Source organism: Neolamprologus multifasciatus, chromosome 8 (genome assembly GCF_963576455.1).
Source record: "Neolamprologus multifasciatus chromosome 8, fNeoMul1.2, whole genome shotgun sequence".
Taxonomy (NCBI): domain Eukaryota; kingdom Metazoa; phylum Chordata; class Actinopteri; order Cichliformes; family Cichlidae; genus Neolamprologus; species Neolamprologus multifasciatus.
In genome coordinates this window covers 26,627,492-26,644,008 of record NC_140446.1, presented here as the reverse complement: position 1 = coordinate 26,644,008, position 16,517 = coordinate 26,627,492, and the positions used below count along the sequence as shown (strand labels likewise).

The 16,517-nt window shown below is 40.2% G+C and overlaps 2 protein-coding genes across 6 annotated transcripts in view; one reads left to right on the top strand and one right to left on the bottom strand.

The window, feature by feature from the left end:
- Positions 1-6,103, bottom strand: part of caskin2a (CASK interacting protein 2a) — a 66,253-nt gene extending 60,150 nt beyond the window's left edge. Inside the window, exons 1-2 of one of the 2 annotated variants that reach the window (XM_085171346.1) lie at positions 5,991-6,103; positions 2,729-3,185 (exon numbers count right to left, since the gene is read on the bottom strand). In XM_085171346.1, the coding sequence (XP_085027472.1) occupies positions 2,729-2,822 (94 nt within the window). In that variant the 5' untranslated portion in view covers positions 2,823-3,185; positions 5,991-6,103. Of the gene's footprint in view, positions 1-2,728; positions 3,186-5,990 lie in introns of those variants that run through there. The other variant, XM_085171347.1, reaches the window with a different exon arrangement.
- Positions 6,104-9,005: 2,902 nt separating this feature from the next.
- On the top strand, positions 9,006-15,366 carry mettl9 (methyltransferase 9, His-X-His N1-histidine). Of its 4 annotated transcripts, XM_085171384.1 has the most exons (7): positions 9,015-9,046; positions 9,129-9,163; positions 11,723-11,878; positions 13,448-13,638; positions 13,707-13,916; positions 14,018-14,202; positions 14,291-15,366. In XM_085171384.1, the coding sequence occupies exons 1-7, from the start codon at positions 9,019-9,021 to the stop codon at positions 14,515-14,517; spliced, it is 1,032 nt and encodes a 343-aa protein (XP_085027510.1). In that variant the 5' UTR covers positions 9,015-9,018; the 3' UTR covers positions 14,518-15,366. The 4 variants fall into 4 exon arrangements, with proteins under 4 accessions (XP_085027512.1, XP_085027510.1, XP_085027513.1 ...); XM_085171386.1 differs by lacking the exon at positions 9,129-9,163 and having other exon boundaries at positions 9,006-9,046; XM_085171387.1 differs by lacking the exons at positions 9,015-9,046; positions 9,129-9,163 and adding an exon at positions 11,389-11,546.
- Positions 15,367-16,517: the final 1,151 nt, after the last annotated feature.

Here is a 16,517-nt window from a genome sequence, read left to right as displayed (position 1 = left end):
ATTTCACCAATGGTAAATGAACAAGTTCCTTTATAGTGCCTTTCTACTCTATCTGAGCAATCAAAGCGCTTTACACAACTTGCCTCATACATCCATTCGCACAAGCACTTTTCTCGATGCTCTTCTAGCTAACATTCACACACATTCATACTCAGATGGATGCATCAGAGAGCAACTTGGGGTTATTATCTTGCCCACAGATATTTGCCATGCAGACTGGAGCAGACAGGGATCGAACCACCAACCAGTTTGTAGGTGACCTGCTCTACCACCTTAGCTTCAGCCCCCCAAGCAATTGTCAAACTGTTTGAAACTTGAATTTCAGCAGAAATGACCATTTTTATAAGGTTTATAGCAACATGTTTAAGTATTTTAGCATGAAACTTGAGTGCCTCTGATGATCCCCTGATTTACTATCCAGCACCAATGGCAACTATCTAATCTAGTATTATCATAGGGAGTTTCAAAGCAGGTCACTAAGAATTCAGATTGATTTGTTCATATCGATAAGCAGTTGTGTAAATGTTAGCTAATTCAGGTCAACATCACAGAGCTCCCTGCTGCTCCAGGGATCTGCGTAGCTGCTGTCAGACAGTGGAGGCTCTGACAAAAATGACAAACAACTCCATCACTGATATTCAATTGTGAGTCCTGATCCCAGCAAACACAATTTTCAGTCCACTGGTGCAACAGATACACACTTTGTTGAACAGCAATATCACGCTCGTGCTCTCGTTGTGCTGGTGGAAAGCATAAAAGTGTGCAAATTCTCTCATCAGCTCTAGTACAGCCTGAAGTTTTACTTAGCACACAAGCAAATGAGTAATGAGACTATTTTTTTTTCACTACACAAAACCAGAGGATGTGCTGCAAAGAACACACAACACTGATACATTTGTAAAACCTAAATGTACTTAAAAGAAGCATACACCAAATTAAATATTGCACGTTAAAAATACTGTTAACATGGATATAAAAAGGTAATTAATTTGATCAATTTAATTCTACTTTTTATATACTCAGATTTACACCTCTGTTAATATACAGATTTCTATGCATTCATTCATTTGTTTGTCTTCTTTATATATTTTTGTGTCCTTATATAGAGTAGATTGCTTGTTGAACACTTTACATATGTACGACTTCAGTTTGAAATTTGTAACTGCACATGTAGTTCAACGTGGAGTTTCTAAAAATTACATGAATACTTTCTTTCTCTTATGTCAGTTTAAATGCTGGATTGCTACACTTTCACCTTTTTTTAAATACAAGAAATGAAAGAGTTGGACTGCCACATTCAGTCAAAGGAGTGTGCTGTTGCTTTATTGTTGATGTTGTCTTTAAAATATTAATAGAGATGTTGCTGACAAAAGCTGTCCCACTGTTTGCATCTTTCTGCTTTCACTCTCTGTGAACACTCGCTCTCCCCTCCTCTCTATATTAACTGAGCCCCATGTTCATCTCATCTATGCAGGCAACTTGAGCAACTTTGCAACTTTCACCTAATTTTGCAACTTTTCAAACCCCTTTCGCCAAAAAAACCCATCGACTATTTTCAATCATCCCCCACGAGCACATGGTCGTTTTTAATGCCGGCAAACATCAATCGGCAGCTGAGTTGAAAGGGCACTTGAATTTTTCTCAGGCTGGTATTTATACACATATATATGGCATCTACAGATGGCATCACAGAATTTAACCATATACTAAATTGTCATCGAAATTTGCAGTTAAAATCAGTTAATTGCAGTTCATTTAAATACAACTGATTTCAGCATTGCAGGGTAGCTGCTTTGAAATGACTGGTTAACAGTTCAGCCTACATGGGCTGCTTGTATGTAACCTTTTCATACTTTATAGCAAAAACAGAAAAATGGAAATGAACATCCACAGTTTTGTATTTTGCTCCAAAGCTGCATCTTCATAACAGATGCAGCACTTGCTACAGGCCACCCTCGCTGGTCGTTTAGAAAACAGCAGAGAACATTACTCATTCACTTTCCCCCGCTGCACTGCCTCAGCCAGTCCAACAGTCGCTGGTTTTTCATGCACAGAAATACACACCAGCACAAAGACAGACAATATCACTTTTAATATTCTCTACAAAGCAATGCTCGCTGCCTGTGTAGTGTGGAAAGTGTATAACAGGCTTTTTCCTGACAGCCGCAGCTTTGTTCCCAGCACTCGTCACTGAACAGCCAACCATCCTGATGAAAGCCCAGAGCAGATAACGCCATGAACAGAGGCAGCTTCAGCTTCACAGTCTGTTTGGCCTCTACTTTCCCCAGACGTGGATAAGGGAGAACCCTGTCATTTAAAACAATGCAACTATAAAGAGAGCTTGCTTGTCGGCCAATTCGAATCTAAGCAGATAAGACTCAAAGAAAGCCCCGTAAACCCCACAAAGCGAGAGGCAGGAGCTGCTGGGGTCTGCATTTAGGAGATTAGCTCGTGTTGTGCCGCAGTTTGAATCCACTTAGTTTCAAATTGTCCCCAAACTAAATGCCAGAGGGAGGGCCACGCTTTGTGGTCTGCTGCTGAACTTGATCCTGTGATTATCACAAAGAGACTCCACTTGGTTTAGTAAGCAACAACACTGATGGCAGGAACTCTGCCATTGCTATCTCAGTTGGATTTCACAGTGTAAACAATATATATTCCCAAGCCCTGAGCAAAGAACAAAGACAATAGTCATACAAAAGCAATCCCCCACCCTTTCCATACTTACTGCTTTTATTGCACTTGACTTTAGAGAGGAGCTTGTGAGCCAGCAGGAGATCTCCACTCTTCACGGCCACCAGCAGATCCTGTTCTTTTCCCATGATTACAGACCTAACCACAGACACACAAACTGATCGCAGGCAGCCGCCAAGGCTTTTTTTTCTTGTCTTTTCAGCTACAGGTAGCTGCTAAATCCCAGCAATGAGGTGAGGCGGGTGACTGCAGGGCTGAGCAGCGTCTAGAGGGAACAGCGCATCAGGTGAGGTGGTCAAGGACGTCGTCTTCCTCTCGTCACTAATGTTTATTTCCATTGTCTCTGATCACTGTTTGGCTTCCTGATGATGACCTTGATTTGAAGTTACAGTAAGCTCTGTAGCAGTTTTACTTGCTCGCAGGACTGAGCGTGATGTTCACAGTCTGTTTTTGACAAACTGGAAGCAGCTGGAAGCCAACCTGCCATGACACTGCCAAGTACAAGCAAAGGAAAGAAAGAACAGAATGAAATCACTTTGAGTTCACGGCAACTTTAAAAAAACTACAGCCAGTGAAAAGAGCATTACCACACAGTCCAAAAAAAAATGCACCGTTTCATATTAAAAACGGTCAATTATCAACAGCTTTCTGACATTGTTCTGTAGAAACCATCAGCAGTTGGCCGATTCCCCCAGCCGGTGACACTGAACCACTGAAGAAGAGGATGAGCAGACTCGTATCATGGATGTTTTATAACACAGATGTTTAGGGTAGTGCCACAGAGTGTGCATTACATCTAAACAGACTGTCAAAGTCAAGCAGTGTCTTCACCAGAGTTATATCCATGTTTTTGTTTTCCACCTGTTATCTATTTCCAGGTTGTAGATGCAGCATTCTGAGCTCTCCCAGGTACCTGCTCCAGCTTCTATGGGGCCACACTAGCTGAGAGACATAATCTTTTCCAGTCTAACCAGGTCTACCTCAGGGTCTCCTCCCAGTTCAACATGCCTGAAACACCTTACCAAGCAAGGAGCCTAGGTCATGGGAGGGCTTGCTGTAGCTGGAGGCTGCTGTAGGTTTGTTAAAGGCTTGTTGGAGATGTAGGTTATTGTAGGTGGAGGGCTGGGCAAACCTTGTAGGGGGTGATGAACTCCACAGTAAACCAATCCAAGGCAAAGTGATGCATAGGAATCTTTTGAGTCATGCTTAAAGTTTTGCCTTTCATTACATGCTTGAATTAGGTAAAACTGGAAAACCACAGATATTCACCCCAAACAGCCCAAAAACTCATACAAGGATGAGTAGAACAGCTAGCTGGAAACCAGTTAAAGCAACATATTTTCCCAATTTAGCATGAGAACCTACCAACACTTACTTTTCTCCAAGCCCTTTCCTCTCCTGTCTCTATAGAAATTCTGATCTGAACGATACAATCTGAGCTGCCCTCAAACAGCATCAGTAATATTGTCCTCCTTTTCCAACTGCTCATCACATCAAGAGAGAATTCATGGTCTCTGGGAAATCTAGCTGATGGATTTTTTTTCCCCTTAGTTGAAATATTGTGACTTGTGTGAAAATGGATTTACCTCTTTGGAGACTATAAAAGTCCAGTGATGTGGCACAACAGATAAACATCAATGAAGACTAAAAAAAAAGCGCTAAAAGTGCTCAGCTTATACAGGTGCATCATGGTAAGTTAGTAAGCATTTTGTGAAACCTAATAAACAATGGCACCATTATTTGATATCCTTTAATATAAAACAATTATCAAGCTCTAATTGAAGAGGTTGTCTAATTCAACAGGCAAATAAAATGCAATCCCTTCCAAGAAATCAATAAGCGAATTTTCAGTAGTTAAATACAGTCAAGAATAAGCAAGTGACTTAAACTTGACCCAGCATTTGTTTGTTTTCTTTGATCCAGGAAGCCAGGTCCCTCTGGAGTGTGCAACTAATCTCCAACTCTTCCCATGCAGCAACATGGTCTCCGTTCACTGATAACATCCCCCTGACCTTTAAGAGGAAGCATCTTTTCAGTGAAGCAATGCCAGGCATTCTGCCAGCTTACGTTATTGGGAGAAAAAGTTGTGTTTTTCTCTCTGAGAAAAAGCAGCAGGCAGAGCCACTTCAGAACCAATTTGTTCAAAATCACAGATGTGCGGGTTAGCAAGTGCAGACTAGGGGGACACAAAGTGACCATACAATTGATCTCAGGGAAATATAGAGACAGCCTCCCTGGGTTTCTACACTTACCACTGAGGCAGATTAAACAGGGTTTTTCACAGAGTCAAACGGTGTCCAATTAGATTCTGTCTGTATGCAAAACAAAACAGTCTGAGTCCGGAGGAGGCTGTCTTGGATGAAATAGTGCTCTGCAGGCACGATCTCCACCTACTTCAGCTATTCTGCTGCAGACTTCTAGCTGATGATGCAGCAGGGTAGCCCAGCAATAGATGCCAATGCATGTTTAGCACTGACACATGGTTTAAAACTAGCCATGCACCTCTACACGCAGAAACAACTGCACAGCCCATCACTAACATGAGCAATGCAGAATGTAAACAAGAAAGCCAAAATTGGCATGTTGGCCTAAAGTGGATAGAGAGCTTACTTCAGTAGTGTTACACTGTAGGTGATCGTGGATGACCAAAGTGATAAGTGACAAATCCTTGAGTTGCACTACACTGTACGAGAAATTCTTCAGTCTAATATAGTCTAATATACTACATGTATATGTTGTAGACCTAATTTTCTCTGCAATATTCAGCTCAATAGCAAGCAGACCAAACCTCTATTCTTCACTGGGACAATTTCATTTACATCCCACTGCAGCAAACGGACAAATGCAATATACAAAAAATTGAGAACTTTATGAAATCCAAACATCGGCAATAGCATCACATCAACATCACAAATCTATAACACCCTCTTCCACCACCGTGAAGCACAGATGGATGGGAAAAGCCCTGAAAGTTGGTGATTTATGAAAACAAGGTCCTTGCCGACCAGGGAAATTTACTGGAAAACGCCAATAGCTCGTTCAAAGTTATCGTACATTTTCAGCTATTTGCCTGTAAGTGAAAAAACAGGATCATGCGACTTGTGGACGCATTTCATTGGGACTGCCGTCTGCTCTCATCGTTCAAATCTAGTTCGCCAAGTTACCAATCTCAACTATCAAGGTGTCCCAACTACCGTCCTTCCTACTATAATACCGTCGTATTTCTATTAACCGAGTCCGTCTCTTTTTAGTCTGTTCACAATGAACAGGTTTAAAGAAGGGAAAAAGGTTCTCACCTGCTCAACTACGGCGGTGTAATAGGATAGCTCACAACCGAGCAAGAAGAGCGCTCAGGGTAGCGCGAGACGGACTTACAGCGTTAAGAGACCCGCGAACACTGACACAACTTCTGGTAGAAACTTTCAAAGTAAAGTTGCGCACCAAGTCTTGGATTCTTGCTTGTCAAACTTCCTTTGTTTTTTGTTTGTTTTCAATATCAGATGGCACAGAGTTATGTTCGGACCGGAAAAGTCAGCGTCAGTTTGTGACACCACTGAGCAATAACCCTTAAATTGTCTGGCTTCCACTTTTATATGATTTTATTATGAAGGGAAAATTACACAACTCGATCTAGCGTCCTTCTTAGGTTTGGTTAACTTAACGGAGGTGAGTAACCAGCCTACTGTATGACCATCATATTGAAACAAAAGTTGTTTTTTATTAATAATTATGAAAAATAAATATTATTACTATTATTACAAAGCAAAGTTCTCGCTATTAAGGAGCCATTTCCCCCATTTATATACTTTAATTGCTTGTTTTAGCCATAGTTGTTTTTGTTTGTTTTGTTTTGTTTTTCTTGACGGATTTAAATTTGACTGTTTGTGTGATCGCAGTGTGAGTTAAATCCTCAGACCATTTTTAGTCAGTATTAAGTAAGTCTTGTTAGAAGCTTATTTCCCTCAGTGGACCCTGCTGGTGAGAAGAGTGAGCGCGAGCTAGCAGAGCGGTGATGTAGTAGCGACACCTGCTGATGAAACACTGCTACTGACGTTACTCCAGGTCAAATCCAAGGCAGCGCGATTTTCTGTTACCTCGCGTTTACAGTCCTGTATAGAAGTCCATTTCGGCCATTAAAAAACAAAAACAAATCCAGAAATGTTAAAAACCAAAAAAGTTAGTCATGATTTATAGAAATTATCATGATTTGACTTGCATGTTAAAAGGATCAGCTAAAATGATCAGCGTTTTTAAAAATAAAACTATCATTATGAAATCACAAAGGTAAATGGTGAGAGTTTTGAAAAACTGAAAAGAAAATGAAGGTATGACAAATTGTTTAAAAATATGAGGGGAAAATCTAAGTGATGAGACAACACATGCAGATGGGAAGATAGAATGGCTAATTGTGAGATGAAAAGAGGAGCTAGAAAGTTATAAAGCATAAGGTCAAAATAAGACGAGAAAAATGATCACATAAGAAGTCAAAGGCATCAAGTGGTCTTCGGACAACAGGTTCGGTCAACCACGCCCACTTTTAGTCTGCTCATTAGCCTCCGGAAATAAATAGCTGTAGGAAATAAATAGCTGTAGTAGTAGACTTTGAAGTTCATTTACTTCTGTAGGTGCAGGCAGGGCCGTGCAGAGAGGTTTAAAGGGGCGGGTGCTCAAAGTTAAAAAGGGGCACATTGAGCCAGGCTGAATAACAACAACACACATTCATCAAGAATCTAATATGGGAAGGGCAGGGCTGTGTTGATCTGAGACTGTAGACATTAAAAAGTCCATAGGAGAGATGGTAGCTGATTAAACAAGTGTCATGAGATAATAACAAAATGCAAAGATTGGTGACAGCGCTTGGAACCATAAGGCAACAAAAAAACTGTGAGAAATAAATTAGGCTCTGCCTGTGAATCACTCTTTGCTTCTCTTCTTCCTTCCATCCCATCATTTCATATATCACTCTCCACTTGCTGTCTATCTGAGAACAAGGCACAACTTGCTATTGCAATAAACTATAATCTAATTATCCACACCTAACAACTCTTGCACTTAATCTATAATAAAATGATGACAGAAAAATGTTATAGCACTGCCTTTAGTAGCCTCACACAGCTCTACTGTTTCCTCCTCATGTCCTTACCAGGCATGTCTGGACAATGTTATATCATGAGTAATATTTTTTTTTAAAAATCCATCTAAATAAAACACACATGCACGCACACACAGGGACATTTTAGACCTTCTTCAGAATACTGTATATACTATGGGCATCATGGTGCTGATCCAGAATCCTTACATTATTATTTATTACTAGAGCTACAATAATAAAGCGATGAGGAGGGGGAAGTAATAAATATGAAATAATGTATTTCTGATGATTCCATTTGTTTCACTATCCACTCTGTGCAGGGGTAAAGCTTATTACATTTTTAAACTGTAGAGATACAATCATTTTACTGCTGTAAAATCCAAATTTTGTCATATTTAAAATATAAATCTAATATAATCTGCTTCTTAATGTATGTTCTTTAAAATACAGCGTGTGTTTTTTAATATAATTATAATAATGCATAATTATGTGGACATGCATATTAGATCGTTTTTAGTGAAATATAATCCCTCCAGAAAGGCAGGAAAAGCCCGGAAACTTACTTTGAAACTAAATATGTTCTAAAAACTTTAAAACTAAATATGTTCCCTAAAACGGTGACAGAGCTACAGACCCATGACAGCCTTACACAGGTAGCCAGCAGCTATGACCAGCACTACTTGTGCAGTTAATAAAAGGACAGGTAATGTTTGTCGCGCTGTTACACACACAGCACGCTCGTTTGTTTCAGTTCGTCAGTTGCCACAAGACAGCTTACCAACGTGTACGTAATAAGCTAATACTCCTGGGTGCTATACACTACAGTGTACGCTGTACACCTACTTACTGGTTTTGTCGCATCAGTCTGTGTCTCTGAGTTAACTTGTTTCTCCTATAGCTCTGGACCGCAAAAAATGCGCGTGCTCTTTGTGAGCTCGTTCCCGGCTCGTAACCAGCGCGTTCTGTCGTCAAGGGCGATCATTGGTTAAATGTGATCATGTGACAGATGCAAGCCAGATCCTTTTATTTAGCAAAACTGTGATTAATAGTTAAATATTATTGTTGAGGGGCACAGACAGGACTCCGCACGCACACACACATTGAAAATTTTTTTTTTTAAAAAGTTGCCTCAACAAAAGGGCACTTTGGGCACCCATCAGGAAAGGGGCGGGTGCTCAAGCCCCTCTAGCCCCCCCCCCCCCCCCCCCTCTGCACGTGCCTGGGTGCAGGTAATGCCTCATCTCTTCGCGCGCCGTCGAGGTATGTAACACATGCTGAGTTTTCAAAGTCGGTGGTCCGTGTAATTCTTTGGCATTCGCTGCTGTGGAAATGTCTCCCACAGAGCCTGTTGGTTGCGTTCGTCCACGTCGAGGACAGGTGTGCACACTTACCTTTCTGTTAATTTAAGTGTGACGTTGTACTATACTTTAACCTCCTAAGACCCAAACTCTTCCACAGCATGCATTTTAAATTTATCTTTGATATTTGGGCTGATTGGGACCTGATGAATGTAAAAATAAAGAATTACCAGATTTATTTTTTTTTTATTTTTTTTTTTACCTAATTTTTGTTTCTAAGAAAAATGAGAGCCACATATGAGGATATCTGTTTACAATTTCCATAGAACAGTAGCAGTATAATGTCCTTGTAAGTGGATATCAGGCCCTTGTAGAGCAAAATTGAGTATTTTGGTCTAAATAACCCAAAATGTGATGTCCACATATGTGGACGCCAGGTCCTAGGAGGTTAATGTTATATAGAATATAGTCTTTAATAAAAATTAAAATATTTTTTCACAACAAAGGCGGCTTCCACTGCTACTTCTCTTGGGTTCTAGTTACATTTTTATTTATAACATTTTTGTTTTGATGTAAATGTAAATGAGTGACAGGTTCCAACAGTTTTTAGCTTTGGAAAGGAGACATTTGAAGATCAAATTCAAAAAGGTTGCTTTTGAGCTTTGTATTTAAAAGCCCTGAGTGAATTCATCTGGGATATCTTTCACAAAGTCACTATTTGAACTGTTCTTAGTGGAGTTTGTTTTTGTGTGCACGGCCTTGGTAGGATTATCATGCAGTATTCCCTTTGGGAAAGAAACAGGCTAGAGATGAACATAAACTCTTTATTTCCAAGGTCAGTCACTAGGAACCATGCAGACTGATCTGAGGAATGTGACTCATCTTGCTGGCTGTTGTAACCATGCAAAGCATGAAAAAGTTCTCTTGAGTAGCAAAACAGGACATGGTGCAGTTGTGTTTCAATTATTTGAAACCTAACGTAAGAAAAACTAATTCAATGTCTAGACAGACTTTTATACAGAATTCTGTGAGATGCTTCTCTCAGCAAAACAAATGAAATTAAAGCTTCTCACAACTTTGAGCCACTGCAGAAGAATGACAAACTGATGCTAAATGACCCAATTTTTTTTACATCGTTAGCATTTTAGAGGTAATCTGGTGAAGAGTGTTTTCTTGCAGAAATTTTTTTGCACATATTTTATTAATTATGACATGATGCCCAAGTTGATTCAATCGGTTAATCAAAGTTTCTCCACGGCTGTCTGTTACCCACAGCAAGACTTCTCGTGTATTGTATATTGCTGAAACTCTAATGGGGTTTGAGAAGCCACAAGAGGGAACGTGAGACTCATTTTAGTTCAGTGGATGAATTGTTGGCATTAAAGTTCTAATTCTAAAAAAATTAATTGTCCCATATTGCTTTAGATTCTTTCAGTGCCCCATTTTGCTTTTGCAGTCTTTTCTGAAACTGAGGCCTTGTAACATTGCACTGTCTTCATATTTCGTATAATCAATGCCAACTAAAAAACAGCAATAGATTTGATCCAGAAGTAACTGTATTTGGACAAAATTGTGTACTATTTAGATGCCTGCTAGCTTGGTTGGAAAAATTCACATATTTACTCATTGGTGCAAGTAATGGACAAAAATAATTTATTTTATTTTTTTTAGACCTTGCTAGATTTCTAGAGGAAACGTAGAGTAGAACAACCTTTATATCAGACCGTAAACATGCTCCTGTTTATGGGTGGAGGGTAACTCTGTCAAAAGACTGCAGGATACCAGGAGTCCGTGGAAAACTGGCCCCGAGTTCCCTTGCTCTGACCTCTTTAAACATTCCCATTTGAGACTGGTTTCTACTTTCAGGCTGTTGAATAAAATGCAGTGCATTTTCACATTTCTAGTCCTATAGTGCAGAAGCATATCCAGGGTTTGTTCATTGGTCAATGAACAAAGTGAGCATGCTCTTGTTTCTTGGTCAGATCAAACCTTCCATCATGCCTGGCTGCACAATGCCAAGATTACAGCGAACACTCGCTCAAAGCTTAAAAATTGAACTTCACTAACAGGTGATGTCATGTAGCGACCAATCTTTAACATATTCACTTACAATCAGCCGTGGTTTGGGGAGGAAACTACTGGAAAACTTTTACATATTGCAGGAAATGATTCACGGGCGCGTTAAATAAATGCTGAGTTTTAAATAATGAGGTGAAAGGTGCTGGAAACGGGTTGTTTAGGTTTGGCACATCTAATAGACACGCCTAAGCATAGGGTGGCGGTAAAGCGCGCATAAGCGGTTTAAACGCCTCCAATAAAGCCAAAAGAAGACAAAGCATTGACTTTTTGTTGTCATATTGGGCAGAGACCCTACAGACGGCACTGAATTGACTGTAATAAGCTGACAGTGGGATTAAGTACATGGTAACGGGCCTTGTTGAATCCTCCGCTTGCCCCCGCAGGTTAGTTTGCCGTCGTGTAACCGGACACATGCCTCTACGTGCTGCTTTGCAAGTGGCTGCTGTTCGCCTCTTTAACACCATCCAATATTAACCACGGCACTCTGGCCACTTTGCCTCTTCTCTCTCGGTTTCTGTCTCTTCTGCTCAAGACTTTATTCATTATGTGTCCTCTGCAGCTGAGGACGTTGCTCTTTGTAGGTTGGGTCGTAGGTTACGTCGCCTTTCTGCTCTCAATTAAGAGGATGTGGACCGGGAAGTACATCCGAAATCCGGTTGTCCGCTCTCTCCTGGTGAACATGCTGAGCGACCTGGATACGATAGACGTTACAAAGGTAGGTTACCTGCGAATGGTGCTTGTCGGGCTCTGTAAAGGGCAAAACGAGGCTTTGTGAAATACTGAAAAGTTGGAATCAATTGTGCAGATGTTGGACTAAAAAGTGATCGTTTGCCAAAGTGATTTCCGGTGTCGTGCCAAACTAGGTATCCCCGACAGAATTTGTTTCCCCTGCATCGGGAGCACACGCTGGACTGTCCAAATCACGGACAAATAGTATCCCACATTGTTGATTTTTAGTTTACAAACACTTCTTATAATGACTAACTACTCCTGACATTTTTGAGATGTTAGCTCTTTATACAACGAAGTTATAGTGGGATACAAATAATATCAGGCTGATCCTGCCACAATTTGTTCCCCCTGTGTAAATCACGGACAAACAGTATCCCACATTGCTGATTTTTTTGTTCACAAACACTTCTTATTATGACGCATTACTCCTGAAACTTTGGAGGATTTAGCTCTTTGTATAGTAAAGTTACAGGAGAATAAAAATAGTTATCAGCCAAAATGTTAATGGTTTGTTAAAATAATCCCATCTGATACCCCGTGAGCAATAAATATATAATTTTCTGTTGTAACCCTCAAACTGAATGGTAATGTAATGATACTAATTTTTCACTTTTTCACAAAATGAAAACATCAGTACTTGCTGCGTGCTCCCAGCACAGGGGAAACAAATTCTGTCGGGGATACCTACTTTGGCACGACACCGGCATTTGCCCAAAAATTATTGCCCGTATTTAAGCTGCTGATCTATAATATGTGAAAAGGATGTCAAAGAAGTCTCTCGTGGGTATGAGAGGGTAATTTTGAGCCACGAACTACATTCCTGTCACAATGTAGACATATGTGCGTTTTTGGCAAAGTGACTTTTATATATAGCGCTTATGTATCAGCTCAAAAGTGTCACTGACATCAAAAATGTCTGTTTTTGTTTTGTAAAGGAAGATCTGGTTATTTCAAAACATACAACAGTTTTATAAAAATATGAACTGCATTGATTTAAAATGTAGGTACACTAACACAGTCATAAATATACTTGCAAAACAGGTCATTTCTTAATTTTATATACAACTTCTTCATAAATCTTGTTCTGCCCAGCATATTCACCAGTATAGGCAAATGTATCAAATATACATAGAAACAGCAGAAATCACTTGGCACAACACCGGGTTGTATCGGTGGATGACTTGCAAGTGTTGCGCAATTATAAACGGGGCGACTAATATGGTTGTGGTGCTTGAAAGGAAAAACTGACTGTTGATGATGATCTTACTGTAATGAACAATGTGCTTCAGAACATGCTGTATTCATTCATTTAACATGCACAGGGCCCCCACTTACTGCACATCTTGCAAATAAAATGTAGTGTAACACAACTGGAACAACAATATCTCCAGCAAATCAGCCCAAAGCAAGGTTAGCATGTTCACTCAGCAGGGTTGGTGTTGAATGAGAACTCATGTGTATGACGGTGACTTATCCTCAATGCTCACTTGATTGTTTTCTGTACTTTTCAGCTGTGCCTTATTATTTTATATTTTCTCTAAAACCTGTTTAGTGGTACAGGTGCAATCCTGACCAACTGGAAGAATCGCTGCGGCCACTGTTTATCCAAAACCAGCTGGATGTGGACACCAGGGCTTTTGTGGAACAGAGTGAAGAGAAGTCTACGTATCTCTTCACCCAAATCTATTATTCTCTCGTCTCAACTATCCTCAGCCCGCTGGTATCGCGTACCTCCATTAATGGGTGAGTTCTTTACACTAGTCTTCCTTTCGCCTGTAGTTCATCTTTGCCTGACTTGCGCTCCCTCTTAGGTTTCTGGGTCGCGGCTCCATGTTCGTGTTTTCCAAGAACCAGTTCCATCAGCTGATGCGGATCGAGCCAGACTGGGTGGCTGACAGGCTATTGGACCTCGGCGCGGGGGATGGTGGTGTTACAAAGGTGATGGCACCACATTTCACGGAGGTCTATGTAACTGAAGTGTCATTGACCATGAAAAGGCGTCTCCGCAAGAAGAAATTCCGGTAAGAGTGTGGGATTTTTGTTTTGTTAAACTAAATGAAAGTTCTGGGTGATCTTGGATGACCTCTTGTAACTGAATGCTTATTACTCCTGTTGATATCAGACTGCTGGGTATAGATGCGTGGCAGGAGACAGGCTTTAAGTATGATGTGATCAGCTGTTTGAACCTTCTCGACCGCTGCGACGATCCCCTGCTTCTCCTGAAGGACATCCGACAAGCACTGGTTCCAGGGACGGGAAGACTCATCGTGGCTGCTGTGATTCCTTTCCAACCTTGGCTAGAAATCGGTCAGTTGAAAATAAATGCTGCTTGTATGTCATGCTCAGTAACCATTTTCTGTCCAGATAAAGCAACCTCTTTTTGTCTCTTACCCAGGAGGGAGATGGGAGCGTCCCAGGGAATACATAAAAATTCAAGGCAAGACTTGGGAGGAGCAAGTAAACAGTCTTACAAATGAGGTTTTCCGAAAGGTGGGGTTTGAGGTGGAGTCCTTCACCCGATTGCCATACCTCTGCGAAGGGGACATAGCAAGAGATTACTACCTTCTTGATGATGCAGTTTTTGTTCTAAAGTCCTCAGATGATCAAGCGGCTGCTCCATGAGTAGTTATATTTTCATGAGCATTCTTGAATCAGTGTTTGACCTTTTTAGAAGTGGCGAGTCGGGTGTGAAGCTCAGGTAACATAGTTTCAATGTTCACCAGCCATCTTGTTTAGTGAGACCTCGACCCAAAAATCTGGAAGGCCTATAAGAAAATGCCACTAATGGACTCTGATGTCATAACTCTTACACAACCAACAAAACATGAGATTATTATTTTTGTCTGTTACCTGTGCTCACTGGAAGTATCATTCTGTATTGGTGCAGAGGACCCTCTTGAGATGGTGTTTAACTGGACCCTTATTTTTCCCAACAAATTTTCCACCCAATATCAGACAGTGAAGATGGTGCACGTGAAAGCAAGGCATTTAAACACCCATTTTGTAGCCAGTTCATTATAATTTTACAATAACTTGAAGCAGAACTTTTCAAATGACCACAAAAAGAATATTGTGACTGTTCAAAGCTAGTTCTCTTTTCTTTCTTTTTTTATTTAATAAAAACAGATTATTAAAGCTTTATCCTGTGTTGACTTTGACAATAACATCTAACTCTTTAATCCTTGATATAAAATGCCTGTTGGTGCTAGTAGATGTAACTATGATATAAATGGACAAGGCCTTAGTTACCACATTGACTTGTAAACTACTGGTTTTACTATTCCAAGCAATGCTGTAGCAGCAAGCCCTGCATTTATGGCTGTTTATGAATTAAACTTTGTCTCTCAATGTTATGGCCTGAATCTATGCTGCTCAAATGATGGTGCAGAATGAATTATTTGGGGGGGGGGGGGAAATGTGCCACACGTAATGCAGTCTAAGTGTTTGTTCTAAATAAAATACACTTGAGCATTTCTTGGCTTCATTTTATTTTTGTCATGCTGCAGTGTGACGTTCCTGTAAGATTTGCCTCAAAGAAATTTGACAATCTGTACCTTCAACAAATTCAAAACTAGTGCATCCCAAGCCTAGTCTTCTGTGAGAACTAATGTATGCACTGCTTCCAAACAGCAGATTCAAACTTAGTCCAGCTATCAGATTATCCCCTACTCTTAATAAATCTGTGGGTTTTTATAAAGGTTTTATACATATTTCAAAGATTGGCAAGTAGGCATTACTTGAATATTTTAAGGATTATCTTTGATTTGATGTATATTTAAGAAATGCATTTCTGCTCTTACTTGTTACCAGACTGCAACGTACTGCTTAGGGGTGGGTTTTTATAATCGATTAAAATCGATTATGGCTTGGATAACGTAAAATCGATTCATTAAAATCCTGAATCGATTTTTTAATATAAATTTATTTTGCCCAAAATGCCAGAATCTCAGGTGAAAGATCACAAAATTTCAACAACCACCAAACAGCTAAGACAGTAAATGAGAGCAGGTACACGGATTTTGCACAAAGACGTAAACACACAGCGCGGATCAGAATCAGTGAGATGTCGCCTTTCTCAGCTGACGGTCGGGGCTGAAAGCCGACAGATTCTGATTCTGATCCGCGGGTCCGCGCTGTGTGTTTACGCCCTTTTTGCGCTGATCATAAAGCTGTTAGTTTTATCTCTCTCCAAACAATATTGACTGAACCAGGAGCAAAAGAAGATCCAAACTACGCTTCACATAAACATCGTCATGAATTCCCTCTGACTTTTGCTGTTTTGCTTCCACCAGGATAAAATCACACTTCATGCACAGCTCTCTCTCTCTCTCCCTCTCTCCCTGTCTGTCTGTTTTCTTTATTATTTGCTTGCTTGTTACGCACAAGTCTACCGTTGTTTACAGCGCTGTCGGCCGACGTTTTTTTTTCCGTTTTACATACTTCCGAAAAGAAAACCTAATTTCTGCCATTCAATATTGAACAAATTTCAACTTTTTAAAATTATGCAAAATGCAAAAGGCTCTCTAATAAAACCGCTGTAACTTCAGAGGTAACATTCATGTGTTGATTAATGGTTTTCTTTCGTTTTTGATGTACTGCAGAATATTTTTATAAAATCCCAG

Excerpts from the sequence above, each read along its gene's own strand:
- mettl9 (XM_085171384.1), top strand. The coding sequence starts at position 9,019 with ATGCCTCATCTCTTCGCGCGCCGTCGAG. Across the intron at positions 11,879-13,447 it reads ATACGATAGACGTTACAAAG|TGGTACAGGTGCAATCCTGA; the intron begins GTAGGTTACCTG and ends AAACCTGTTTAG. Across the intron at positions 14,203-14,290 it reads CCAACCTTGGCTAGAAATCG|GAGGGAGATGGGAGCGTCCC; the intron begins GTCAGTTGAAAA and ends TCTCTTACCCAG.